The 27,561-nt window shown below is 33.9% G+C and overlaps 1 protein-coding gene and 1 long non-coding RNA gene across 2 annotated transcripts; both read left to right on the forward strand.

Moving 5' to 3' along the window:
• Positions 1–17,699: 17,699 nt before the first annotated feature.
• Positions 17,700–18,551, forward strand: LOC128283603 (uncharacterized). Its single transcript, XR_008273989.1, has 2 exons — positions 17,700–18,103; positions 18,351–18,551. It is a non-coding gene; the product is annotated as an uncharacterized LOC128283603 (long non-coding RNA).
• Positions 18,552–24,223: 5,672 nt separating this feature from the next.
• Positions 24,224–27,282, forward strand: LOC108471931 (ABC transporter G family member STR2-like). The gene is made up of 3 exons (XM_017773471.2): positions 24,224–24,758; positions 25,473–26,185; positions 26,281–27,282. Exons 1-3 carry the CDS (start codon positions 24,276–24,278, stop codon positions 27,257–27,259), a joined length of 2,175 nt encoding a protein of 724 aa, XP_017628960.1. The 5' UTR covers positions 24,224–24,275; the 3' UTR covers positions 27,260–27,282.
• Positions 27,283–27,561: the final 279 nt, after the last annotated feature.

Raw genomic sequence — 27,561 nt, forward strand, 5'->3', positions numbered from 1 at the left:
ACTAACATAAACCATTTTACAAGAACTTTAACCTAGTCAAAATGGGCAAAGTCCATATAACATAGATCCACCCAATGTTTCACATATACAACTCAACTAATTTTTATATACCTTCAGTTATTTAATCAAATTTTCAATATATATATATAACCAAACATCCTTAACAACTTCCTTACATAACATTTACAGTATAAACATTCTTTATCATATTAAACCAAATAAAATATCAAACCATTCATCATGTTTAATAATTATAATTACCCAATCTCAACCAATTCATAACCATCACTTATATTTTATCACCTAACCAAATACATAATTACAGAGACAATCCATAATTCAAACACATTCATCAACCATACATATATATGCCAAGCTTTTATTTTTATAGTAGTAATCATAAGCCATGTACAATTATTTCATACCAAATCACATTTTATACCGAGCATCACACAATACCATTCATTCATAGTACGTAGCATGTTAATCAAAATGAAATTAAACCATGATCAAACGTAACCAAATTCAAGCATAGAAATGAAGCCATTTTCGTATGGCTTAGATTTATACATAAACCAAAATCCAATAACTCAAAATATAATCCAGCCTATACATGTCATAGGTTCAAAAATTCAGTTTATAAAATACCGAAGCAGGTCGATAGTGTGATAGACTTTGCTGACGATCCCCAAGCTCGCAACTTGAATCCAAAATCTATAAAATAGAGGTAAACATAAATACACAAAGTAAGCTAACTTAGCTTAGTAAGCCATAGCAAATTAACTATTCAAAAGTATAATCAAATCATTTAAAACAAACCAAATTATAACATTATTATTATTATTATACTTGGTCTCAAACATATCATTTCATTTATTTATAACTTATCCTTTCACATAAATAAGTTACCTTGGCCAAATGCTCATATATCACATTTAGCATAATATCATTCAACTTTCAAATCCAAAATGACATTATACCAAGTATACTTATATTCATATACACAAACTCATGAATCAAAACTCAACATCATATATATATATATACTTATATATATAGCCGAACATACTTTTCATATCTACTCACATTCTTCACTTATATCTTACATAACTTGTAATAAATATCAAGAAACTTACTTAACTTGTTTCAATTAAGTAATAAGCTAAGTTCATACCTGGTTGTTTTAGCTCATTTTACACATTCGTACACGATTTACCTTTGCCCGATGAACCATTCAGAATTGGGTAGGACACTTGGATAATCACACATATATCATACAATGCCAGCGTGCCAGACGTGGTCTTACATGTAATCACATATCAATGCCACTGTCCCAGACAGGGTCTTACTCGCACACATATATCCAAGCCACATATCGATGCCATGGTCTTACTTGCACATCACATATCGGAATCCTATGTCATGAAATATGTACCCTAACTATTCTTAAGGTTCATACGGGGCTTTCGGACGTCGTAACTCGGTCTAAACTAACTTAGAAATGTAGTAGCTAAACTTATTCATATTCAGCCATTGCACGTATAATTTCATACAATTCATACCAGAATATATATATTTAACATTTAACTACAATTTAGCACGTCCATTTGCTTATAAACTTACCTCGGACAATGTAAAACGGAGCAGGGCAGCTAGTCGACAACTTTCGTTTTTCTCGATCCAAATCTGATTTCTTTGGTTCTTGATCTAAACATATTCAAATTAAGCTCATTCAAACATATTTTCATTCAATTTAGTCCAAAAACACATAAATGGGAAAATTACCATTTTACCCCTGACATTTACAATTTTTACAATTTAGTCCCTATTGCACAAAACACAAAATATGCAAAATCTCAAAATGCCCATGTTAGGCCGAATGTTCCTACTGTTCATACAAGTCCAAATATTTCATTTATTTCACTTTTTAGTCCCTCAAATTATTATTTTTTCAATTTAGTCCTAATTACTCAAAATCATCAAAAACTCCAATACAAAACATGTTAATCTAAAACATATCTTTCATATTTCATCATCAAACAAAAAAAATCATAAGGTCTCAACAATGGCACAACTCAAAATATTCATCAAAATCAAAAATTCAAGCATGGGTTTTGTAGTACTCGAAGCAACGATCACAAAAACGTAAAAATTATCAAAAACCGAGTTAGACACATCCTTGATTGAGCTTAGAAATGGCCAAACCCTAGGTTTCTCTTTTTCTTTTTCTTTTCTTTTTTTGTTTCTAGTTTCGGTCAAAAATAATGAATATAAACATGGCTTATTTTATGGTATATGTTATATTATATTAGTTTATATTATTAGTTTACTAAATTAACCTTAATGAAATAATATAAAAATCATATAACACATGTCTGTTACCGTCCAACCAATAGACTAATGTGATATTTACAACATAAATACTCCAATTTAAAAAGCCACTAACAATTTGGCCCTTATGCTTTAAACTATCAAGTTTTCAATTTACGCTATTAAGTCCTTTTATTTAATCAGATACTTAAAAGAAAAAATTAAATCACAAAAATTTCACAGATATAAAGTCACACAAAATAAACACAAAAAATAATTTTTAAACATTTTTCTGACTCAGATTCATGGTCCCGAAACCAGTGTTCTGATTAGAGTCTAAATCGGGCTGTTACAAGGTGATGTCATCAAATTCTTCAATTAATTCAAGAACTAGCCTTCGATAATTGATCAATTTGGGGTCTCTCATCTCCCATTCACCTTTGAGTTGATTGATCACTAATGCAGAATCCCTATATACTTCTAGTACTTTGATATTGTGTTCTATAGATGCACGAATACCCATGATGCATGCTTCGTATTCTGTCATATTGTTCGTGCAACTAGTAAAGGGATAATGATATTCGTTTGGGGATACCAGGACTACCCCGATTCTGTTACCCACAGCGTTTGAGGCTCCGTCAAAGTTTAGCTTCCAAGGATAACCTTCTTGAGAGTCTTCTTTAGCGGTTGCAACATATATTTGATCTTCATTTGGGAAATCAAGGTTCAAAGGCTCGTAATCTTCTAGAGTTGTACGGGCCAGAAAATTTGCTATTGCATTCCCTTTTACTGCCTTCTGGTTCACATAGACTATATCAAATTCAGAAGGTAGAATTTGCCACCGGACTATTCTTCCATTCAAAGCAGTCGACTCTATCATGTACTTTAGAGGGTCAGTCTTGAGATGAGCCAAGTTGTGTGGTACAACATGTACTGTCTCAGTCTTCGGGTTGTCCAGATCAAGTCTCAACACAACTTCTCGATTGACGAATATCTTATCTCACATTTAGTGGATTTCTTACTGAGACAGTATATTGCTTTTTCTTTTCTTCCTGACTCATCATGTTGACCAAGCAAGCATCCCATGGAATTCTCGAATACTACCAAGTACAGTATCAGCATCACTCATATCATTGATATCTGGAGACCTGTTATAGGGATGAAGGAATATCCAAAGAACAAAATAATCTAAGAATAATTATCTGTATGGTATGATTATGAATGAAATGGAAAGAATAAAAGAATATTTGCTCAAGATGATATGCAAAGATGCATTTTATTGAAATAAAGATGTTGGAGATAATCCTATTTCGCAAAAGGATTCTTATTGCTCCTAGGCTTAGAGCAATAAGCGTGTTTTGAACATTACTCTGAATTAGCTCTAAAAAATACAGGAATCTCTTTTGTAGTCCAATTATTCAGAACACTTCCAGGTACATAGGGGCAGATACCTGATAAATTTTCTCCTTCAATTCCTTCTTCGAATATGGAGTTGATGTTTAGATTTCCCAACATTTATTTTGCAGTTTCTTTTCTTGACATCTTTCGTTCAGGGTGAATAGTTCCTCCTGACACGAAAGTTCTGGATATATGGGGAAAGGTCATCAATTCTCATTTAACGTCTTCTTCACTCAGTCGTACTCTTCTCCTTTCTTATTTCTTCTCCAACTCTTTCTTCTTTTGCTTCGCATCTAGCTTGTATCTTAAGCCAAAGCAGTTTCGTTTGTCCATTAGCATTAGTGCCTCAACCCTTCCTTGTAGGTATTTTCCAAGTCCCTTTCCCGATAAGGCTCCTTTCCCAACCGTCAGTTGCAGACCCATCCTCAAAGTTTTGGATATTTTGGGCACTAGATTTTGTTTCCTTCAACAATGAATGTTGCATTCACAAATTTAAGTGATCAAAAGGAACATTCTATTGCCTCATCATCCGTTTCTATGTATGGTGCGTCACTGGTTACGGATGCAATAATATCTTCATCCGCGTTTATTGTCACCAATCGACCTTCTGTCACCAACTTTACCTTTTGGTGTAGTGATAATGGCACTGCCCCAGCTGAGCGAATCCAAGGCCTTCCTAGAAAATAGTTATAAGAGGGCTTGATATCTATCACCAAGAAGTACCTCAAATGTGTTCGGACCAATTAAAAGAGGTATCTCAATCCTTCCCATCACCCTCCTTTCTATACCATCAAATGCTCTTACTATGTTTTGGCACGTCTTCATATGAGAGCTATCCACAGACAACCTATTCAGTGTAGATAAAGACAATACATTCAGTGTAGATCCATTATCAATTAACACCCCTGGCAATGTATATTCTTTGCAGCGGGTGGTGATGTACAGAGCCTTTTAGATCCTATGCCCCCTGGCGATATTTCATCGTCATTAAAAAAAATGAAATTATAAGTGCTTATATATTAACCAAATGATCTAGCTTGTTTACAGATATATCATCAGCGACATAAGTTTCATTTAACACTTTCATCAACGCGCTACGATGTGTCTCCGAACTTAAGAGTAAAGCTAGTATTGATATGCGAGCTGCTTGTTTGTGTAGTTGTTCTACAACACTTTACTCACTATGCTTTAAGAAATTCAAGAATTCTTTAGCCTCTTTCTCAGTTACTAGCTCATTAACAGGTGATTCAAGTCTGGCTGTCTTTTCTTTCTTTTGTTCAACCGCCAAGGCTTTTCCTTTTACGGGCTGAGCTCTTGCCTTTGATGGATCATAGAGCCTTCCACTACGCGCGTAGAAACCCATATCCTGACCTTCTTCTGAAGTGCTAACCGGGTTCTCTTCTCTCAGAATCGTCACGTTGCAGTCATAATCCCATGGAACCCTTTTACTGTCCTTATAGGGAAAAGCTACAGGTTTTTGAATTCTAACCTTTGGTGCCATTTGTACTCCTACTTCATTGCTTCTTGGTCGTGAAATAATCACTACTGGGTGATTGACCTTGTAGACTTTCTCCATCGATCCTTCCTCTGAAGCATAAACATCTCCTCCTTCCAAGCCCTTGACATATTCATAAAATTTAATTTTTTTATTATCCGTCAAATTTTGCATCAGGGCCCTGAACTCAATGCATTCTTGGATCTTATGACCATCTTCATCATGGAACTCACAGTAGCTCATCGCTCCTTTGAATCTCTCCTCTAACTCCTGCACGATTAATCCTCCCTCTACCATCTTTTTCCAAACCCATCTCAATGGGATTTTTACTTCCGCCACATCAATTTTGGTTCTCTGACCTCCACTCTCAATTATCGCATTTACCCCTTTATCAGAATGACTGGGTAGTGGATTTCTTACCACATTAGGTCCTAATGGGTCATCGAACTTTACAATTCCCATATTAATGAACCTTTCAATCAACTTTTTAAATGTGGTTCAGTTCTCAATTGAGTGTCCCGTTATTCCCGTATGGTACTCGCATTGAGCGTTCGCATCATACCATTTTGGGAACGAAGGTTGCATGGGTTTCAAGTAGAATGGGATACAACATGTGCATCGAAAAAAAAAACTCTAATACAGCTCCCTATATTTCATCGGGATAGGTGTAAATTAGAGTCTTTCTGTGTTCGGCCTTGAGTTAGATTTTTGCCTTAAGAAGCCCTAATAGCTGGTAGTTATGGCTCTTGGTTGGCCTATAGTGACCAGTTTAGAATATCTTTTACTATATAAGCTCAAATTATTCACTTCATGTTCCTTCTTTCTTGGGGCTAATCTTTTGGCGTTTTCCCCTACATCTATCTTCCCACTTCTCACTGCGTTTTCAATCATTTCGTCGGACATTACTATTTGAGAAGCTATTGGTAGCACTTCCCAATATATGGTTAATGAAAGGGGCTTTTAGAGTATTGATGAAAAGCATTGTTATTTCTTTCTCTAGAAGAGATGGTTGGACTTGCGTTGCCACCTCTCTCCATCTCTGGGCATACTGCCTGAAGCATTCGCTTTGCTTCTTTTCCATTATCTGTAGCATAATTCTGTTAGGTGTCATGTCTGTTACATGGCTGTATTACTTCATGAAAGCCTGTGCCAAGTCTTTCCATGAGTTGATTTTGGCACGGCTCAACTGGTTATACCACATGGCAGGTGATCCAATCAGACTATCCTGGAAGCAGTGGATTAATAATTGGTCATTATTGACGTATCCTATCATTCTTAGATAGAACATCGTGATATGGAATTCAGGACAACTAGTCTCATTATACCTTTCAAACTCTGGAGTTTTGAACTTCAGTGGGAGCACTAAATCTGGGACCAAACCCAAATCCCTAGCATCAACCCCGCAGTGGTAGTCAGCATTCTCCATTGCTCTGAATTTTTCTTCTAACAACCTGCATTGATTTTCAAGATGGTTTGGCAGTTCTACTTTTTTTTTCTATTTATGCCATATCGTCTAAATTAAGAACAATGAGATTGGTTAGATTATCCCCCGAATTGGAATCTGAGCCTGCTTGGTAGTTCATCGGCGCCGAGGTACCGGCTTGATACTGTTGAGGTCTGATTGTAACGGGTGCCCTTCGTGGGTACGCATCTGGTTGGGCATGGACATTTATCGGGGTAAAACTTGAGGGATAGGTAGGGCTTTCATTGTCATCCCCTGAGTTGACCACAATGCTCTTCCTTTTTTCAAGTCCTTTAGTTAACAACTGCGTCAATTGGTTTAACATACTTCTTTGGGATTCTTGTATTTAATCCCTCATATCTTATTGTACTTTCGCTAACTGTTCTTGTAGCTGCGTTTGCAACTGATCTTGCATGTCCTTTTGAATCTGTTCTAGCCTTTCTAATCTTTGACCCATTACTTTGGTTTTGGCGCGAGTACTGTAACGATATTCAGTTGGTAGACTCTTGTTAGTTTCCAGGTTAACTTTCATAATTTCAATTAATTAGGGTCTTTTTGTGAAATTTGATGCATATGATGCAATGTAATGCAAATGCATGGAATGAATGCAAAAAGAAGCATTGACTTTGATTCAATTCTATTATAACAAATTTACAAGAAAACAAATTTCTTTACATAAAATGGATTAGATATACGAATTTGCCCTAATACTCAAAACCTTGACTTTCCTAAGAAGCCAAGCTAACTCTAAACCCCGATCTAATTTTGATTCGTATTTCAAGCTTAGCATGTCAGCCTGAACTGTTAGGGTTTGCAAATGATCGGCCACTTCTCGTACTTGAGCCACAGCTTCACCCATGATAGGATTTCTATCCCTGACCTGACCTTGAGAACGGTGGAGTTGCTCTTTCCAGTATTCATTATTTGTTTCAAGAAGTTCAACTCGAAGTTCACAATTTTGTAATCCGGTTTCGAGCTCTTCTATCTTTCCTTTCAGCTCTTCAATCTTGTTTAGGGTTGCTTTCAACTCAATTGCAGAGTTACGACTACGATATTGGTGCAACAACCTCTCTAATTCAGCTACCAGTGTAATGACCCAAAATTCACAGGCATTAGAAAAGTACATTATCGAGCCTATGTCTTAGTGACATGGGTTCGTCAATAATTATTAAAAATATTTATAAGTCTAGTGATGTATTCAATTAGGTTTTTATTAGGTGAATTTAACTTAATTAAGAGTAATTAGCAAAAAATTGACTAAAGTGTATAAAGGGTAAAAGTCTAATTGTAGATCAAAATAAAATAAAGGGGACTAAATAGAGAATTATGCCCATTTTAATAGGTGAGGCGGCATATGTTTAAAAGATCTAAGATTTTTACATGATATTTATTAGATTAATTATATTGTTATTATTATTAAATAAATTAAAATAAAGACAAATGTATAATGATAAAATTGTACATGTGTAATATATGTATTTGTATACTTGTAATATAATTGTATATTTTCTTAAATTTTAAGTAAAAGATATTTTATATAATAAATTATTATATTAATAAAATATTATATTAATTAGATAAAAGTATATTATAAATTATATTATATTATATTATATTATATTATTATAAAATAAATTGAATTGTAACAAATGTATGGTAATAAAATGTACATGTGTAAAAAATCATATTTGTACAATTGTAATTTAAATACATAATTTACTTATAATTTAAGTATAAAGATATTTTATAATTATTAATTATTAATTAAATATAATATAATATAAAGTAAATAAGATAAAAGAAAGGAAACAAATAAAGAAAAGAAGAAACAGAATAGCCATTTCGGAAACAGAGCAGGGAAAGGAGAAAAATAAAAGAAAGAAAAATAAAAGGAAAAACTAGGGTTTTAAGGTTTGAAGCTTTAATAGGTAAGTTAATTGAGCACTTTTCTTTTTATTTTGATGTTTTAGAAGCTTTAGAATAAAGTTTTGTTGAATTTAAATAGAAATTTTGGAAGTTCTTAGATTTTTGAACATGATCATGTTGAACAAATTGTTGAATTAAGGGTTTAATTGAATAAATTTTTAGTTAGAATTGATTAAAGGATTAAATTGTAAAAGAAGCTATAAGTTTTATGATTGAGGGATTAAATTGAAAGAAGTTTTTAATTAGGTTTTGTTATGAACACTTGATAGGAATTTGAATAAGAATAAAGTATGAATTAAGTTAGTAAAGTGAATGAGTTAGTTAGGACCTAATTGAAAATAAGGTATAAATTGAAGAGAAATTTAATTAATTGTTATAATGAGTGTTGTAATTAATGGTATAATTATTTTAATTTCTATAGCTAACGTAATACCGGAGACCTCAACAAAGAAAGGAAAAGAGAAGGTTGACGAAGAGTAATTCGAGAATTACGGTTTGTATTTCTATAAACCGAACTTAACATTTAAATTGTTGTTTTTATTATTATATGTGTATGGAAAGATATTAAGGTAGGTATTAGTGTTTTGATATTGAATTTAATGTATGTGAATATGTAATTATTGTGAAATGGATATTGAAATGATTAACTACTGTGAATTAAGAAATAAATTGAATACCCTATTAACTGTATCGGACTGAGTCGGATATGGTTGGCATGCCATAGGATTGGAAATGTTCAAAGATACTTCGACCTTGAGTCGATGAGGCACTATAAGTGTCGTACTATTACTTCGACTTCGAGTCGATGAGGTACCTTGTGTGTCGTATTGCTACTGTTACATCGATTTAATCCGATGAGGCACTAAGTACCGTACTATTACTGTTTACTTCGGCAAAGCCGACGAGGCACTGAGTGTAGTATTGGTGTGTTGGCTGGATTTGTGTATTCGTCAATTGTCAATGTCCGAGTTATGTTAATAAGGGTAAACTATTGCACTGAATAACTGTATTACTGGACTGAATAACTGATTGTTATTGATCGTTTGATACTAAATAACTGATTGTTATTGAATAACAATAAACAAATAATTGTTATTGAAAAATAATGATTGATACTGAGTTTGAAATAAAATAGAGCTCTGAATTGAAAGGTTAATATTTGAATAGTTATTGAATTTGAGTAGTGTTATATATGTATATTATAATTATTTAAGTGTTGGTTTATAGAAATACCACTGAGTGCATACTCAGCGTACGGTTTGTTCTCGTGTGTAGGTTAGGTACAAAAGTGACTAACGACTCAGCATTCAAGTCAATCCCGAGCTCAAATACGTGGTGATGTATTTTCTCTTTTGAAAATGGCATGTACCTAGGTTGTAATTTGTTGTTATTTTGATACATAAATATTAATGATAAATGATGGTAATGGTTGTTCCATACAATTACATATGTCTTAAATATAGTCTATATCATAGCTTTGGGCAATTTTGTTGAATGATAATTTAAATGAATCAATTAGACATCTTATATTAGATTGTTATAAACATAAAAATGTTAGAACTTTATATTATTAGTTTGTTATAATTAGAGATGTATAAATTCATGAATTGATTTTTTTGGATTGGTCCCGATTTGAATTTGCAGGGAAGGTTAGATATTTATAAAGGGGTTATATTGAGTTCGCAAAAAAAAATTGGAGTACCCGAAAAGGTCCCAATTCGATTCTAACGTGTGATTGGGACTCTGAGGGCCCATTATAGGGACTTTATAATTAAATCAAGATATGTATGTCATTTATTTTGAATTAATTGTAAATTGTCTGCTAGGTCCGGTAATGCTTCGTAACCCTATTTCGGTGACGATTTGGGATTAGGTGGTGTTAAAACCCGAGCTCTTAATCCCACCTATTCATCTCGGCTTTCCAATAGGTCTCTTTCTAGAGCATTTTCTCGAACTCGAGCATCTTGGAATTTCTTTTCCCATTGATCGGCTCTGTGACAGCCTTAAAACGACCCTAGTCGGAATGTGGTTTCGGGACCACAAAACCGAGGCATAAAAATAATTTAATATTCATTTTGATGCCTATAATATGTGATAATTCGTGTGTGACATTTTTGATGTTTTGATTTAGAGTTATAAATGTGAATTTCACTAAAAAGGACCTAGTAGTAAACTTTGAAAGTAGGATAGGGAAATGTGTGATGACTAATTGAATCATGCATGCAAAACAATGGTTTTGCATGTCAAATACCCTTCTTTTTATAAGTGGTGGCGGCCATGATGGTCACATATATATAATATGTATTAAATCTTAATTAAATGACTATTATTTTATGCAAAAGAAAGGTAATAAAAAAAGAAAGAAAAAAAAAGGGTAATGAAAACAAAGCTTGTATCCTTGGTTCTAGCTTGGCGAAACTTAAAGGAAGAAAGGGATATAGCATTCGGTTGTCTTAAGCTCAAAACAAGGTTAGTAATTCATGTTAGATTTTGGAATTTTAGCTTAATTTAAGTTAATTACTAAGTTCTTTAATTAGCCTATGTTAAAATTTTGGACTTGGGTGGTGAATGAAGCATTCACCATGGTTGTTAGTGAAGAAATTTGATTACCTTCTTCATGTTTTAATGAGTAAATGTGATATGGGTGTTAAGCGGAATGATGTTTAAGTACGAATGTGTTTGGATGGATGTGCTTATGAGTATGACTTGAGATAAAATGGTGGTAATGTTGTATACACTTGATAAGTATGTTAGATGGTTTGAGATTTGAACTAGTTATCAAGTTCTTTAGGTAGCCCATGCTAGGAATTTTGATTTTGGCATGACTAGGACTTTCGGCCATAGTAGTTATTGAGGGTTTAGGTTTGTGATTCATGTTAAATTGGATGATAGGAAGAAAATCGGCTTGTGTATGTGTAGTTGCTGAATGTGAATTTAGGTAACATTTCTTGTAACATTGGCATTTTAAAAGTGATGGAATGGGGATTTAAGCTTGATAAGATTTTGTTAAGGATGAATGAAAAAAATGTGTATTCGGCTAGGGATGATATGATTGATTGGTGAAGTGGCTAATAGGATTTTAATGAAATTATGCCAAGGCCGAATGTATCATGAAGTAAATAAAATGCTAAATGCGCATTATGTGCTTATACGTATAATCGGCTAGGGAGGTTTGATATGAAGCTTTGATAAGTTTGAGAGATGAATGACCGAATGAGCAATAGGTTATGTATGGATGAATTTTATGCATATGTTTGTGTGTAGCATTAGTAATTTAATGGCATTCGACATTGTTTAATTAAAATTTGAAATGAATGCTTGGAAGATTAAATAGGTCGCTCTAATGACCAAATATGCTAAAAGCTAAAATATGGACAAATGATACTGAATGAATTGGTTTTTGAATTGTATATGGTAGCCGTATGTATGTGTTTGATTGAGAAGTAAATTTGTTTGAATTAGCTCAAGAGCTTAGAGGACCAAAGTTGGATAAAGGGAAGGAAAAAGTGATCGAATAGCCGTCGAAATCGTTCGACAACATCCGAGGTAAGTCTTCGAGTAATGACCCTACTTGAATTATATTGAAATAATTTGTCATATTATGGCGGATAGCCGAATGTGCGTAGGGACTACGTTATAAAGTCAATTGAAATCATGCTCTTTGTGTGTGGCTATTGAGCTGAAATTGGAAAGGTTTGATAAATGTTTTGTGTTTGAGCCTTAGTAACGAAAATGAAATATAGATGTGTCATGATTATTGATATATGTGTGCATGAGCATTTGAATGATACCCGGGCTAAGTCCCAAAGGCATTTATGCTAGTGATTATATCTGGGCTAAGACCCGAAGGCATTTGTGTGAGTTGTTATATTCGGGCTAAGACCCGAAGGCATTTGTGTGAGTTGTTATATCCGGGATAAGACCCGAAGGCATTTGTGCGAGTTGATATAACTGGGTTAAGACCCGAAGGCAATTGTGCTTGTGGTTATATCCGGCTAAATTCCGAAGAAACTTGGTTTGAAGGTGAGCGTTTTGTGCTGTAATAAATTCAATTAATACGCTCGAAAAACCCAAATGATAAGGTATGTTTGCATGTGCATCGGAAAAGTCGATTCGTTTGAAATAGTATTCGTTCAATCGACTAACGAACTTTCGACTCTTAGATAGGTTGATACCTTGTGTGTGTATATGTTGATGAAGTGTGAAGTAAGTATGATTATGAGAATGTGTATTAATAAAGTGATTCATTTAGCTATGTGAACGTAATACTTTAGTCAAAGCCGATTTCATTTACTTGAAACTTACTAAGCATTAAAATGCTTACCCCGTTGCTTTGGCTCTTTGTTTTCTAGATTTTGTTCGTTAGCTATCGGATTCGGGATCATCGAAGTCGAAATCATCCACACTATCAAAGCCCTTTGGTACTCTTTTAGTTGAACTCTGGATATGGCATGTATAGGACTACCCTTTGTTGTTTTTCAAGTACTTTTTGTGATATATGTGTGTACAGCCATGCGAAAATGGCTCGTAGAAGTGGAGTATGGCATTAGACCATTTGTATTTATGTATATATATATGGTTTCATGATGTGACTATGGACTGGAATGGAAGTGTTGGGCAAATGATCAGCCATTGGAATGGCTAAATATGATCATATGTGGACCTATGTATGACAAAACTCTAGTTGGTCCATGGAAACCACGAAATAGGTAAAATTTACCTTGAAAACAGATGCTGACAGCAGCAGTGGTGTGGATTTGAAAAATCACTAAAATTTGTAGAAATGGAATTAAATAGTTAATAAATTATCTAATCGAACCTTGATGAATCTATTTTCATATGAAGTAACGAAACAATCATATGAACAGTATATTAAGAGATATTAAAGTTCTCGTGAAGCAGGGCCAGAACGGTTTCTGGATCCCCTATTTCGACTTTGAAAATTTACCATAAATTATCCAGAGACAATTAGAAGTCATGCCTTATATGTATAGATTCCCCTTCGAGTCTAGTTTCATTAGAAATAAACAGCATGAGTATTGAAGCTCTGTACAGGGAGATATCCAAGTTGTAATACATGAAGGTCAGAGTAGTTGAACCCAGAATCAGGGGAGACTTTAACTAATAAACTGTACCAATTGGCCCTACCAAAAATTCTAGAAATAAATCCACAGATGGATATATGAGTATAATTTCAGGGAAAATTTACGGAATCAGTTTTTGAGTTTTGGAACTCGAGATATGATTTTTAAGGCGACAGTGACGTAGTTAGCCAGCCTGTCTGGAATTTTTTTTTTAAATGGACGTGAAAACAAGGTAATTAAGTCTGTTAGCACCTCGCGTTCGACTCCAGCAACGGTATCGGGTACGGGGTGTTACAGGCTCTACTCTTTTCTTCTTTGATTTCTTGTTGCCATGGTTATGATGTTTTTCCTAGCCCGGCAATCCTCATCGATAAGCGCAACTTCTTATAATCCGTTTTTAGACTGTCTAAGTCTTTCTCAGCCTTGTTCTTTCATTTTCTCAATTTCTTGGCTACTAACTTCTAGACATCAACATCTAATCCTAACTGCATCTTTTCCTCCTCCAATTGTTCTATCTTTTTTCCTAGCTCCAAATTCATTTTTTCAAAATCCTCCTTTATGATCTCTAGCTCAGACGGGATCACTTGCAGACGTTCCTCCATTGGTCGAGTGCCTTCTTGAGTTGGTACAAAGATGTTGTCATTGACTCTTTTACCCTACCACCAATCATATTTGGGGGTCATCAAGGGACCCGCGACAAATCTTTTCATTTTGCGGGTTTGGTTCTAAGCGTTAGATATTTCTCGAACTTTTTTCTTGTAATTATCGCCCTTATACAGAAACTCACACTGAGCCAACCCTTGTGTTGCTGGTATGAACTGCCTCGATCGATACTGCCTCAACACAAGTAGAGGAGCATATCCAATAGCTCCCCATACCCCAAGTAGAGGGACCCAGTCGAAGTCTCCACACCGGTACAAAATCTCATAAGGGATTATCCAAGGAGCCCTCCATTCAACATCTTCATCTTTGAGATTTTAAAGAATCGCCATCCATTTTTCTTTCGAAATATCGTCTCGCCTATGTATAGCCACTAATTCTTTCAATGGAGAGTAGTTCTCGAAGAATACTCGATAAGAAACCTTTTTTACTTTCCAAAAGTGGCTGTGAAACCAAGCTAGCAAGAGTTGTGCAGATCCGATAAATCTTCCTTCACCTACTCTCCGACATGCATTCAAAGATCTGAATGTTTCAGCCAAAATTGTCGGGACAGGCGTGACCCTTTTATCAAGTCAGTCAATAGGTCTGAAACTGTCTTATCTACATGCCCTAGTGCTTTAGGGAAAACAACTAGCCTGTAAATACTTAAAACGAAGATATCGACCCTTTTCTTCATATCTGGGTGTACAAAGATCAAATCTCGCAAACTTTTCCAAGGGATACATTTACTATCTCCTTTTTGCTTGATCCGAGCCGCGACCCATTGCTCACCCATCCCTATGATACTCATTAGCTTTTTTAAGAAAGTCGGGACATTGGCGGCTCTAGAGTAAGCTTTGTCGGCTTGAATATTTGGGCATCGAAGCAAAGTTTTATACTCCTCCACAGTAGGTACCAAATCTACCTTCCCAAAGGTAAAGTAGCTGTAGGCGGGATTCCAAAATTGAGCCAGAGCTCGAAACAAGTGCTTATCCACCTTGACATCGAGTAAATCGGGTAGATCATCATAGTTACAGTAGAATAACTGTTTAGCTTCATCTTCCTATTGGTCCCATATTTCTTTCAACTCTTGGAAATTGTTCTGAGTCACACTGATGCAAGTGAAATCCCACAATTCTGACAGGTACCCCTCCATCAGACTATCACCCTTCTCTAGTTGTGTTTTCTCGGACCATGTTCAGATAGCCGCATTATCTTCCACTTTATCAAGAAATCCCTTTTCCATGGCAAGCTCTTTATTTAGTAACTGGACGTGAATCAACACCTTTTTTATGATGAAAATGTCATGCAATCACAGTCAAAGCAAAACAAAACAAGTCAGTACATTATATACAAAGCTAAAATTTAAAGCAAGAAAGAAATAATAAATAAAGCACCTATTTGGGTGACCACTAGGGATTCAGTGAGTTTTTACCTAGGGTAAGCTCTTAGGGCTCATTATATGTGGTTCGATTCTAAAGTAAGGGTACCTGAACTAGCAGATTCCTCGATCTTCACCCATTATAGGCTCATATGGACCGAGTTTAGTTCATGGGAATACATTTCCCTATGGTTATACGAAGATGAAAATCTCACAAAGACATAGGTACGGATGTATCCCTAAAGTGATCCACTATCCTATACGAAGGTGAAGACCTCGCAAAGTAATAGTTTCTCACTCCCACTTAAGAAGGGTAAAATAAATTGGTTATGCGATACAATATGTAGAGATACATCAAAAGACTCGAACCAATAAAACATATCATTATGTAACAAGATGATAAAGACCATAAAATGACAGATGAAATGCAATGAAACGATCATAAATTTAAATCAAATTATTAATTTTAGACAAAAAGACAAGAAGTAATCAACTCATGGCTTGACTCTCTTATTTTGTCCCCAGTGGAGTCGCCAAGCTGTCAAAACCTTTTTTGAAATCAACTTTTTATTTAAAAAAAGGGAAATAAAGTCGCCACCAATCACTTTTAATAGGCGTGATCAGGTCACCTCGTAATTTGGTCATTTTACTAAGAGGTTTGATTTATTAAAACAATATTTTTTGGTCTACAAAAATCCAGAAAATGGGTTTGAGAGTCGGTTACACACGAGGAATGATTAACACCCTCGTTAGGCCCAAAATTGGTACCTAATTGATTACTTGATGTCTTTAGTGTCGAAAATTGAAAATTTGAAGAGAATTTAAAATACGATTCCTTTTTGTATTAAGATTTTTTAATAGAAAAGACATTATTCTGAATTAATCTAGAAAAAGGATCATGCCCCGTGAGTTAGGACACAACGGCTTTAATTTTCGAAAATCAGAATAATCGCCGTTTTAATCGTTACTTGATGTTTTTTATATTTTTGAAATGGATATTCGATTATCTCGATTTTATAAAGAAGCCATACCCCGTGAGTTAGGAACACGACTTTTCTAATTCCAAAAATAACAAACATTGTCATGATTAATTTTTTTTTCCTTTTTTATTGCATCGTGCAAAAAAACGAATGTAACGCTTAAAACAATATGCATTTTATTTATTCAGGCATAATATATACATGGGTAAATGCTATAATAATGATGATGTAAATATGACAATAATAAGAATATTAATTAATGGAATTAATAACAAAATAAATAAAGTAACTTTGAAATAAAAATAAAAAATTAAATGAAAGGGAAGTATAAGTAATATCAAATTTAAATATTTAAAAATAAAAGAATAATAAATAAATAAATAGGCAAAAAATAATATTAAATTTAAGTATTTTAAAAGTAAAAGAATAAAGAAATAAATAAATAAATAAAATAAGTAATATTAGATTTAAGTATATGAGAAATATACTAAAATATAAAATAAAAATAATGATAACAATATACACAGATAAAAGGAATATAAACAATAAATTTTTAAATACAAGAGAAAGAATAAAGAAATAATAAAGAAATAAATAAATATAAAAGAAAACAGTTTAACAAAGATTAAAAATAAAAGAGTAAATTGAAATTTAAATGAAATTAAGGGCATAAATTTAAAAAAATAGACTAATAAGGACTAAAATAAAATACGCGAAAAGAAACAGGAATTAAATGGGAAATTAACCAAAAAATTTTGGAAATGCGTCATTCCCTAGGGTCAGCGCTGAGTCAAAGTGACTAATTTGTTAGTAAATTAAAATTATAGGAAAAATAAAATAATTAAAAGAGAATACGATTAAATTGAAACAAGCCATAAAAGCGGAAGGACCAAAGGCACAAATAGACCCCCCATATAGAAAACAAGCTGATCCTAAGGCGGGTCAGATTTTGGGTTTAGCCCTAAAAAGACGTCGTTTTGGGACGTTTCAGGCAATCCCAAAATGGTGTCATTTTGATGCCTTCTTTAAACCAAATTTTTTCCCAAAAAAACTTATTACAGACCATTTTTTTAAAAAAAAAAATTCTGAAAAGCTTCCCTTTTTTCTCTAAACTCACCTCTACTTCTGCCATGGCACTGTCATTTGTCCGCCAAGGCCACCAGTCATCGACGACGGCGACTGCAGTCTCCGATGGCCAAAAAAATAAAAAAAAAGGTTACTTTTTTTAAAAAAATCCCCTTTTGAACCCTTTCAACCCTTTTTCTTAAAAAAAAAGAAAAAAAAGAATCGATTTTTAAAGAGAATGCCGAAACCCTAAAAAATTTCAAAAAAACCTTTCGATTTCTAGTCCTCTGATGAGGCTTGCCGCGAACCACTGAAGGTTCGATAGCCTTCTAGGCCAAAGGAGTCTCTAGCGACGGCGACGAGGTAAGAACTTTTTTATTTTTTGTTTTATGTTTTTACAAAAAAAAATTCAAAGAAAAAAAGTTACCTTTGAAATTTTAGTGTTCTTTTTTTTTATTATTGCTTTTTTTATTTTTTTCTGATTTTTCGTCTCCAAAAAAAATTACATATTGAATTCGGCCTTTTGTAGCTAATTTACATATTTTCTTTTTACTATATGTACTGTTTTATACTTGCTATTGCGTGTTTTGCTTGGTCTTCTCTTTTGTAGGTGCCTCTAGAGTCAATGAGGTGGCAGATAAGTCGGTGGTGGCAGAGGCTAGGAGCAGCACGAGCTAGGGTAGGGGGAGCGACGGCGGCAGGCTAGGCTTTCTTTCTTTTTTTTTTTTTTTGAAAAGATGTTTTACGCTACTAGGGTTTTTTGATTTGGGTTATATTAGGCCATTATAAATTTGGGTCTAATGTTTGGAAATAGACTTTGGACCATATTTGTTTATCTATTTTTATTTTTATTTTGATTTGGTTTCTGTTTGGTTGAGCCCGGACGAAATTAGGCTTTCTCAGTATTGTTATTTTTATTGTCATTGAAACAATATTTAAAATAGCAGTGATATGAACTTATGTAATTTATTTTGGAGTTATTGATAATAGATTTATTATTAAGAGGTGTATATTTGCTCTAAGTTCACAATTTAAGAATAACTCAAATAAACACATTTTATCACTTTTTTTAAGGGCAAAGTTGATAATCATACTTTTTTAAGATGGATTTTGTATAATTCACTTCTTTAAGGTGAAGCTCATACATCTTTAAAGTGCTCTTTAAGGCGAAGTTCAAAGGTGAATTTTATATTATTTTGGCCTCAAAGTTACTTTACAACATAAAATGTATAATGACAAACAATTTTCATAAATTGAATATACATTCACATCAATACAGATTTAATTGTCAAATTTAGAAGTTCTTAATTTGTCTCACAGTCTATGTTTGAGACACCATCTTGCCATCAATATGAACTAATTTATAGGCTCCAAATCAGGACTTCAATAACTTTATATGGTCTTTCCCAATTTGGAGTCATCTTTCCTCTTTGGCCTGTTGGAATGTTGCTTTCCATACTTTTCTTTACCATGTCAACTGTTTGTTTCGCACTCTAGAGTTGTAATAATGAACCACATTTTTTTTTGCTTCGAGGCAAATTTCATCCTAATTCTTGATCTCTTCTAACATGTCCAAATTTTCCCTCAAAGATGCATAATTCTAACTAGCATCATAATGAGTAACCTGATATGTTTGAAGGCCAATTTCTATCAAAACCACTGCTTCCATACCAAAGATAAGATTGAACGGGGTGATTGCCTATAAATGTGTTATGAATTATAGTAAAAATATCACACCAAAACTATAAGAAATTAAATCGACGGTGTTCGCAAGTATATGGGCCAAATTGTAATATAGTATATGTATACAACGGAACATAGGGAGTATTCCGAGGATTGTTCACAATGGAGGATGGAATAAATCTAAGGAAAATCTCTTTACAATAATAAGTCTAAATAGTATTAATTAAATCCTATGTTACGAGAATTCATGAAATAGATAAATAACAAATATTAAATAAATAAAATAAATAAACAAGAACATAAACAAACAATTAAACGATAAAACCAATCAAGAAGATTAACTCGTTTTAGGGGTTGTAACTAGCTTTGGATTAGGGTTTTATGGTGGATTAGCTATCAATTAACCAATTATTACCTCATTTAACCTATGATTACTTCCTATTGTTGCCAAGCCTAGGGTTTAAGAACGTGTAGTTTAAGCCAACTAATCTTATCAAGAAACCCTAAATTCTCCGTTAATTTCGTCCTCATCCACTCATTAATCTTTCCTAAGGGATTTACCACCCATGTTATTCATAATCTTAATCTCAATTAAAATAAACAAGTAAAGAACACAAATAAATCAGAAGAGAAAAAAGATTAGAATAATCCTGGATTTGAGGTTGAATGAAGAACGGAGTAGTAAATCTTTCGATTGGAATAACGAATATCATTGCTTGCGAAGAAGAAATAAATTGAATACTTTAATTAAATAAAATAACTCTTGGATTGAAACTAATTCTAAGAGGAATGAACAAAGTTATTTATGAAAACCGAAAGAAAACTAAATCTAATCCTACTCCTAAACTACTAGGATTTTTGGATGCGTATAAGACGACTTAGTTACATCAAACCCCTAAGGTTTTATTTATAGGAGTGCTGACAGCCCAAATTAGCTCTCTGGCACGTCTTAGGTTTTTGTATAAAGTCGACTGCGCGGACAAAAATAGCCTTAGTAAACTTGGGCATCACGTCGACCTATGTCGCGTCGTAGGCCTTGCATGGCACAACACAACAAGCAATTTGTGCCTCCCTTGGTTCATTTCATGCTTTGACAGCTCGAGAAGTGTAACAGCACGATTATTAGTGGGATTGGAAAATGATAGTTTTAGAATCCTATTTCTGATGAGTGAGTCTGTAAATATTATTATTTAATATTTACGAGTTTATTTTGAATAATATTGAATTTTGGTTTAGAAGTTTTTATTGAATTGATAATTAATTAAGGTATAAGGGTGTTGACCCTAAGACCAATAGTGTTGGAAAATGAGGTATTGAAACTTTGTTTCTGAAACTAAACCGTAAATATTGTTATAGTTGTCACGCCTCTAATTTTTGGACACTGGATTTTCGAACACAATCGTACTTAGTCATTTAGAAAGAAAGGGTAAAAATGTTCCTAAATGAGAGATTGTTTTCCCATTTTTCTAAGTTCATCGTTTCATTCCTTATTCAAGGAAATTAAACTGGTATTAATTCTCAAACCAACAATAGTTATTTTATTTATTAATTTAATTTTGAGTGTAAGCGGATAAGCGTCTTGATGATTTATTAAAATTTAAGGGTGGGTGTAAAAGTTCCCAAATATTTTTAAAGAAAAACAATTAAATATTTACTTTTTTAATTTAAGTATTTAAACTATTAAAATATATAAAAAAACTCTCAATTTTTTTAAAAAATAATTAAGCCCTTTTTTTGAAAAATTAGAAAAATTAAAATCAATAAAAGCTATAAATATTATTAGATTTTAATAAATAAATTTCAAAAATTAAAAATTAGAAAAATTATAGTAAAAATTATAAAATATATAGAAATATAAAAATTATAAAATTTTATAAATTCTTAAGAAAAGTATACAAAATGTAAAGAAATATAAATTACGTAAAAGAAATTTATAAAATTATTGTACCAAAAGAAACATTTTATAATTTTTCTATAAATTTTATTGATTTTTATTTTTTATCATTTTTCATCACATGTCACGTTGTGTTGCAACATGATGCCTTTAATTGAAAAAAACTAGGGTCATTAATTTTTTTATGATTTTTATAAATTTTACAATTTTTATTTTTTACTATTTTTATAAAAAATTATATTTTTTATATTTTTATTAAAATTTAATAATTTTTAATTTTTAATTTTTTAAATTTTTAATAAGAGCAGGGGTTTAATTGCTTTTATGAAAAATTTTGAGTGTTTTTTGATGCATTTTGAAAGTTCAAGTACCCAATTGAGTGGAAAAAAAAAAAGAGAAAGGGCTTAATTGCTTTTTTTGAAGAATTTTGAGGGTCCTTTTGATACATTTTGAAAGTTCAATTGCTCAATTGAGTGAAAAAAAAAAAGAGAGACTTAATTTTTTATTCTTTATTTTTAAGTTTGACGAATTTTTACACTATTAAATTATTTATTAATTTAAAATTAGTTACAAATTTTTATTGTCCTACTATCATTTATTTAAATTATAAAACATGTTATATACTTGTGCTAGGGGAAATAGAATTGAATCTTTGGGTCCTAAAGGGGCCAGAGGGTTGGTTGGTAATGGAAGGATGGTTAGTCCAACCAAATGTCCTTACTAACTAAATAGTTTAGTTGAAATGAGAATAGTGGAGTCACACTTAATTTATGGAACTTAGACAAATTTACAAAACTAAGTAATTGTAGAACGGTTTTAAAATTTGGAAACAACATTGTAAATAATTTTATTACTAAATAGACTTTAGAGATGTGAATTTTTTTTTTTATTGCATGGCATGGTTACATGATTCTTAAACTACTACCATGTATGAACTAGTTACATATGAATGGATAGTTACATGCTAATTGTGTTGGAATGAGATAAAATAATTTAATAATAGTAGGAGCAATGATGATTGTGACGGGGGTTAGGAAATTGCATGTTGTGGGATTGGGGGAGCCGGCCGAGTGAGATGAGTGGGTTGAAGTTTGGTGTCGGTAGTGGACAGCCGGTCGAGGGAAGGATTTTGGGGAAAAAAATGAGAAGAAGGAACTTTACACTTTCTTCCCTTCCTTTTCCTCCATTAGCGTGACATGCTAACAAAAATGTTTTGGATGCATATTAGGCTGCATGAAATTGTTAACCTTAGGAGAGCCTAAAGAGGAGCCATTTCTTCCATCTTGCTAGGGTAACATCTTTAAAACCTTCCCTTAACCGAAAGTTTTATGGTAGGAAGGAGTGTTGTTTAAATGGATTTTTCTCTTACATGCATGTTTAGTTTCGGTATGAAAACAAAAATTAATAGTGTTTTACCTTGTGAAAATGATGTTATAATCGCTAAAGGAGAGGGTGAAGCACTCGATGATAAGGGCAAACATCAAGCTTGAAGAGGTCGTAAACCAGCTTTGGAAGTTTTTATTGTACTTGGACAAATTAAATGGACGTAAGTCACTTGAAAAACCACTTGAGTGGTGTCATTTGGAATGCTGTTCGTACATCCTTTATACTTGTAAATTTCCAGCTTGCTTGTGTGTTTTTTATGCTGTCCATATACCAGTTTGATGCTACTGCTTATTGTCCAAAATCATGTGTTTTGTGCTGAGCAAATATAAACTTTTGTTGTCGTCTTATGTCCTAAATTGATTCTTTCCATGTTGTCCGAATAGGGATCGTAACTGTTGCCGTAAGGTCCTTAAACCTTTAGACTTTCGGTTTTATCTTTAAATTTACTAACAAACATGATAAAAATTTTGCACGAAGGTAGTAAACCGAGCCTTTAACTCCATTGATTATTCATATTCTTAATTTCGGCTGCTGCTTAATTTATTGTACAAGTTAAATGCATGTCATTCGATTGGATTAAAATCATGTTTTTATTTTAAGTTAGTTGTTGTATAATTCCATGTCATTCGGTTGAATTTAGATTTACAAATTTCAGCGTCTAAAAAACGCCTTAACAGCAATAAGGCTAGAGAAACAAAACATGGGGTGTTTCTCTTATTGACAAAAAGGGAAAGAAACAGAAAATAAAATGAAAAAATTTTCACAATCAGGAATGTCAATTTACAAATTGCATCTACTAACCTCCGATGGAGCTTTTCCACCTCCAAGAGCAAGAATGGTCTCTCGGAACTTGTGGCCTGTCTCTTTAACCGCCTGTGGAAAACAATTAAACATAGCAGATCATGTTTTTTATTTTTAGAAAAAAATATACTCATCATAACAGGATCATAAGTTTTGTTTTAGAAAGCTCTGAGTCTGATGCAGAGCTTTTGAAGGGAAACACAAAGAAGAAGCACTGTATGCTACTCAATCAGGAATCAGCATAGTAGCTGAGGATATTGACAAAAAGGGTTTAATTGACCGTGATGAACACTAAGTCCTAGAACAAAGTTGATATTGACATATTTAGTTTTTTGAAGTTAAGTAATTGGCAAATGCTTTAATTCTTAATAGAAACAAAGGTTCTTAACTTTCTAACAGCTCAGAACCAGCAAAAGTAATGTAAGGTTGATTTGCTGAATGTTGCATGAAAGCGTAGACATGCATCCAAACAAATGGGGTTAAAAGGAAGGAAAATCGAAAGGTACAATGAAGAACTGATAAAGCCAAATTGAGAAGATGAAGAATACAAAAAGTCCTTTTCTTATCGATTAAAACGACTAGAATCGGACTCTTCAATGAATACAGCCTCATATAAGCTTTGGAACTACCTCCTTAATCTGCTCCACCAGCTGTAAACCCCGATTTTCTCTTGATCTTCCCTCCTTTTAATTCCCCCAATCACCTTATCAACTACAGTTAGGAGTTCATTAAGGAAAAAAAATCACATTGTTTCCCTACTGGTGTTAAAGAATGGGTCATAGATATGGTTATCCTCCTGCTACAGTGATTGATATAGGAGAGGGGCCACTGAATTTCACCGGAGGGCTTCAATACGTTGACCTTACATACACTGTGACAAAGCAGAAGAAGGTAGAAGGGAAATGGTTGAAACAAGAGGTGGACTTGTTGAATAGGATTACTGGGTCTGCACCAAAAGGGTGCATCACTGCAGTCATGGGCCCTAGTGGTGCAGGCAAATCCACTTTCTTGGATGGTTTGGCAGGGCGTATTGCTAGTGGAAGCCTTAAGGGTAGGGTGTATTTGGATGGGAAGCCAATGAGTCCAAGTTTAATTAAAAGGACTTCGGCTTATATAATGCAAGATGATAGGTTATTTCCGATGCTTACGGTCTATGAGACCCTGATGTTTGCTGCTGATTTTCGACTCGGACCCATCTCAAGAGTCGAGAAGAGGCAACGTGTCGAGAAATTGATTGATCAACTTGGATTGACAGTAAGTACTTTTTTCCAGTTTCAACCATGATTCTATGTTGATCTTATCAGTAGGGGCGAAGCCAGAACAATTGTTTAGGGATGTCAAATGAAATTTTAATACCTTTATAATTTTTTTTAAAAAATAAATTGAATTTTTATAATTTTAGAGGGGCCAAAGTGTAATTTTATTTTTATTAATTTAAATTTTTGAAAAATTAAAAGACCTAAATGACAATTTTTTATTTTAGGGAGGCCGAGGCCATGCCAACCCCTTAGAATCGCCTCTGCTTATCAATAGCCTGAAAATTTAATTTTAGAAGGATTAATGTACAATTTGCCCCTAAATTGCACTAACAGCCCATTAACGACTTAAAAAAAAATAAAAAAGGACATACCATGTTGAGGTGTCCAAGGTCTGGGTTGAGGCCCAAAAAAATTCAAATCCAGCCCCTTTTTCAGCCTAGCCTCCCGCCCAAAATGATTGTTTCATTGCGAAAAAATTAATAAAATATTAAAAATATTTTTTTGATATTTTATATATTTTTACAATTAATTTTTTTAAATATATTTTTATTATTTAAAAATTCTTTCGAAAGCTTGGGGATAAATAGTGCATTAACGCATTCTAGATTAATAAATTACAGTTCTCATGAATTTACCAGAAAACTATGTTTCTCAAGAAGTGCCTATGTTTCTCAAGAAGTGCAAGCTCTAACTACCTGGTTTCTCGCAGTCCTCATGGAACACCTATATAGGTGATGCTGGGACTAGAGGAGTCTCGGGCGGAGAGCGTCGCAGAGTTTCAATCGGTGTTGACATAATTCATGGACCATCCTTGCTCTTCCTAGATGAGCCAACTTCGGGTCTAGACTCTACTAGTGCTTACAGTGTAATCGAGAAGGTGCGGGACATTGCACGATCTGGTAGCACCGTAATCCTCACGATTCATCAACCCTCATCTAGAATCCAACTTCTCCTTGATCATATGATTGTCCTTGCTCGCGGCCAGCTCATGTATCAAGGATCACCGCAAAATGTCACTCTACATCTTAGTCGAATGGGGAGAAAGGTCCCCAAGGGTGAAAGTGCAATAGAGTTCCTTATTGATGTGATACAAGAATATGATCAATCTGAATTCGGAGTCGAGGTAGTTGCTGAATTTGCAAGAAGCGGACGAAAACCACCACAACTGACAGAAGAGGAAATGTCTGTTTCAACAGCTGCCCCAACACCACCCCCAGCTAATCGTGGTCACGATTGGAAAAACAACAGGCGCCTTGCATTGAAAGCAAGTGAAGATTCCGATAATGGTTTTGATCATAGTGTGAGGAGCCCATACAATAATACATCAAGATCATGGAGTGCTAGCCACATAGGAGTTGTGCACCAACTCAGGTTCACCCCCACAAGAAAACGTACTGATCAAAAAGCTCCAAACCCAATGAGGTAAAGCAGTTATATTTTTAAGCAATTTGGACCTTCAGAAGAAAACTTATTATATTTAGAGACAACAAGCTGAAATTCTTCCATGAATTACGCAGTTCATCGCCTGGCTATTATACATACTCAAGTGACATCCTGCCAGGGACGCCGACACCTCACAGCAGCGACTATACCGTGAACGAAAATGATTACCTGACTCCAGATGTTGCTCCGAAGACAGTTCAACACTTGGGGCCCAAATTTGCAAATTCCATCTTCCCAGAGATTTGGATTCTCATTCGCCGTAACTTCAAGAACATTAGGCGTACACCTGAGCTTTTTCTCTCCAGACTTGTAGTCCTAACTGTCATGGGCGTTATGATGGCTACGATGTTCATGAACCCGAAAATCAGCATGCAAGGCATCACCAATCGCCTTAGCTTTGTTATCTTCACTGTCTGTCTCTTCTTCTTCTCTTCCAACGATGCAGTACCGGCTTTCATCCAAGAGCGCTTCATTTTTGTTCGCGAAACTTCCCATAATGCCTATAGAGCCTCTACTTACACCATAGCGGGCCTCATCACATACCTTCCTTTCCTTGCACTACAAGCTGGTGTCTATGCTTGTATTGTTTGGAAAGCCTTGGAGCTTAGGGGACCATTCTACTATTTCTTTATTGTTCTCTATGCCTCCCTTCTTTCAACCAACTCATTTGTGATGTTTGTGAGCTCAGTGGTGCCTAACTATATCTTAGGGTACGCAGCAGTCATCGCTTTTACCGCACTCTTTTTCTTGTTTTGTGGCTACTTCATGAATAGCCATGACATTCCGTTGTACTGGAAATGGATGAACAAGGTTTCCACCATGACATATCCATATGAAGGGCTCTTGATGAACCAGTATCAGACTAATCAAACTTTTGGTTACGATCCAAACATGAAACCTGTAACCGGATTTGGCATCTTAAGTTCACTTGAAATTAGTACCGTAGAATTCAAGAAGTGGGAAAATGTTATTATAATGATAGGTTGGGCTGCTTTTTATAGGTTGTGTTTCTATATAGTGCTTCGTTTCGGATCAAAGAACAAGAGGACATAGACAAATCAAGGAAAAGGATGATGCTGAAAGTGCTTAATATTTTGCTTCATCCAAGTGATCTGTTCTTTTTTTTTTTTTTTTTTGAGTAAACTAATATGTAATTGTTTTCTTCTCAAGATATTTGGATAATACTTATAGAACGCATGAGCTAGCATCAATGCAGATACATTCACCAAGGGAGAAAACAAAATTTATGTTTTTTTTCTATAATCAACGTTAAGAAAAAGAAATAGTCAACAAGAAATCGCTAGTTTAATTTTGCAAGCTTGGTTGGAATCACTGACTACAGGCTTCAATATAAC

The sequence above is a fragment of the Gossypium arboreum genome, chromosome 11, assembly GCF_025698485.1.
Source record: "Gossypium arboreum isolate Shixiya-1 chromosome 11, ASM2569848v2, whole genome shotgun sequence".
Lineage (NCBI taxonomy): Eukaryota > Viridiplantae > Streptophyta > Magnoliopsida > Malvales > Malvaceae > Gossypium > Gossypium arboreum.